This window comes from Myotis lucifugus, unplaced genomic scaffold, assembly GCF_000147115.1.
Source record: "Myotis lucifugus unplaced genomic scaffold, Myoluc2.0 scaffold_393, whole genome shotgun sequence".
NCBI lineage: Eukaryota > Metazoa > Chordata > Mammalia > Chiroptera > Vespertilionidae > Myotis > Myotis lucifugus.
The window spans coordinates 398,624-400,866 of NW_005871441.1; the positions used below are offsets into that span (position 1 = coordinate 398,624).

Genomic DNA, 2,243 nt, shown 5'->3' on the forward strand with positions numbered 1-2,243 from the left:
TAGGTTTCAGACTCGGCACTGCTACGTGATCTTCTAGATTCTTAGTTTCTTCATCTTTATAATGGGGGCGATGGAGTCCTTTGCATTGGGAGCGGGGCTCAGACGAATTAATGAATGAAAAAAAACGCTTTTGTAGAATCCATGACACTTCTGTGTGGGAAGGAAGCGATTAGTAAATCAATTCGGAAAAACAAACAACAACAACAAAACCGGCCATTTCCTGTAGTGAATGCGGGCCCCAGAAGCTGGTTAAAAAAGGCCAGGATCTGTCTATGGCGCTGAAACAGCGCTGCGCCGCTGGTCCTGTGGGGGCTGTCAGTTGTGTTGAAACATTACTTGTAAGTGCACGACACTTCAGGAGGCTGGCTAGTTTTGAATGAACTGGATATTTGCTGGCGGCCACAGGCCCCATCCGGCGTGCTGCCCGCCATAATATTAGAAGAGAGAGTGAGAGGACAGAGTAAAGACAGAGAGGTGGAGGGGGGCTGTCCCTAGGGCTCTAACCCCATTCTCAAACTTGGGGCGTTGTCACAATGCTATCCACAGGATACGCCTGTGATCTGGAAGGGAGAGCGGGGCACCTGCGGTGCTGAACTCCGCGAGGGCTGGTGGGGAAATCGATAGCTCTGTCCATGGTGCTGAATTCTCGCGTCTAAGAGCCAGCCGAGGCGCAGTCCCGTCCGTGAGGCCTAAAGAGGCTGGTTGCCGGGTTGGCGCTGTCCTCTCCGTGGTGCTGAAACCTCAGCAGAGCCGCCTGGAAAAGGACAAAGGATGAGAGAAGGAGGGACCTACCTGGGCTTCAGCGACCTCGCCCCAGACTCACCGTGGGACCTCGGAGAAGACACTTCTCTAATTTAATGTACTTCCTCATCTTTTAGATGGGGCCATCAGTCCACCCTTGTGTCTGTACTGAAAGTCTCTCCCAACAGCCCCAGTAAACCGGTCAGGGAAGGGATCAGAGGATCTAGTTGGATTCCTGCTCTTGTTAATGAGAGTGGCTTCGCTAGCTATCCCCTCCCCCCGCCCTAATATTCCATGAGGCCAGTCGTCCTAGGAAGGGAGCCCTGGAGTCCAGAAGGGAGTGATCCAATCCACTGCACTGAGTCCAGCAACTCTGTTAGAAGGAGCCCCAGCAGCTAGCCTACCTCACTCCCATTATACAGACACGAAAACTGAGTCCCAGGGAGGGGAACAACAATAATAACTATTGCGCTCCTACCATGACGGTGGCATTATGCTAAGTGCTTTAGACACACGTTTTCGTAAATCCTCACCATGACCTCTGGAGGTAGCTATTATTTCCATGTCTCAGATGAAGACCAAGAGATTCAGACAGGGGTGGACACCCGGACATGATCACACAGGATTTCAAAGGCTGCGGCAGGACTATAACCAGGTCTCTTGGGCTCTAGCCCTGATTTCTACCCTCCTCACTGTCACCTCCACCCCGACCTGCCCCCCTGACCCGGCACCGTCCTGCTAGCAAAGTTGAGGAGTCCCTCTCTGCGCGTTGGGTCTGGCGGCAGGTGGATTGGTTTCCTTTCTTATCCCGTTGGGTAGTATTTCTGCTTCTGAAGCCAGTGGTTTTATGTTTTGAGGGAACCGGGTCCCTGGGGTGGCTTCCTCCACCCCATCCCGTCCCCTACCTGTGCTCTCGGGCGGGGAAGTTGAGGGTACCGCTTTAAAAATTCCAGCCTGGGCAAAACTTTGATGATAAATCAAGCGGCAGATCCCTCCGCCACCGCCTCCTCGGGGCGGGAGGGAGGAGTGGGAAGGAGGGGGTGCGGCGGCGAGCCGCGCACAGTGGCCTTCCGCGGAAGGGAAGAGTCCCGCAGTCGGAGGCGGCCGGTTGGGCGTGCGCTCGCTACCAGCAGCTGGGGCTGGGCCGGAGCCTGGCGAGGGCTGGAGCCGGGTCGGGCCGGGTTCAGCGGGCAGGGGGCAGAGGTTGCAGCCGGGCAGCCAGGCCGCATCCGGCAGGGGACGGCGGGCGCAGGGTCTGCGGTCTCCTGAGCCCCGATGTGAGGCGGCGGCGCCCCTGGCCCGAGCGCGCACCATGGGAGCCCCGCTCGCGGTGGCGCTGGGCGCCCTCCACTACCTGGCACTTTTTCCTGCAACTCGGCGGCGCCACGCGGCCCGCCGGCCCACGCGCCCTGGGACAACCACGTCTCCCGGCCACGGTGAGTTCGTCGCCGCCCCCGCGGACTTCCCCCACCAAACCCCACCCTGGCTGCGCGCTCCAACTT

The 2,243-nt window shown here is 58.1% G+C and overlaps 1 protein-coding gene across 1 annotated transcript in view; it reads left to right on the top strand.

Moving 5' to 3' along the window:
• The first annotated feature begins 2,053 nt into the window (after positions 1 to 2,053).
• The window catches only part of VSTM2L (V-set and transmembrane domain containing 2 like), a 30,891-nt gene continuing 30,701 nt past the window's right edge, over positions 2,054 to 2,243 (top strand). Inside the window, 4 exon segments of the mRNA XM_006102012.3 lie at positions 2,054 to 2,104; positions 2,106 to 2,141; positions 2,143 to 2,169; positions 2,171 to 2,177. Of these exon segments, the coding sequence (XP_006102074.1) occupies positions 2,054 to 2,104; positions 2,106 to 2,141; positions 2,143 to 2,169; positions 2,171 to 2,177 (121 nt within the window).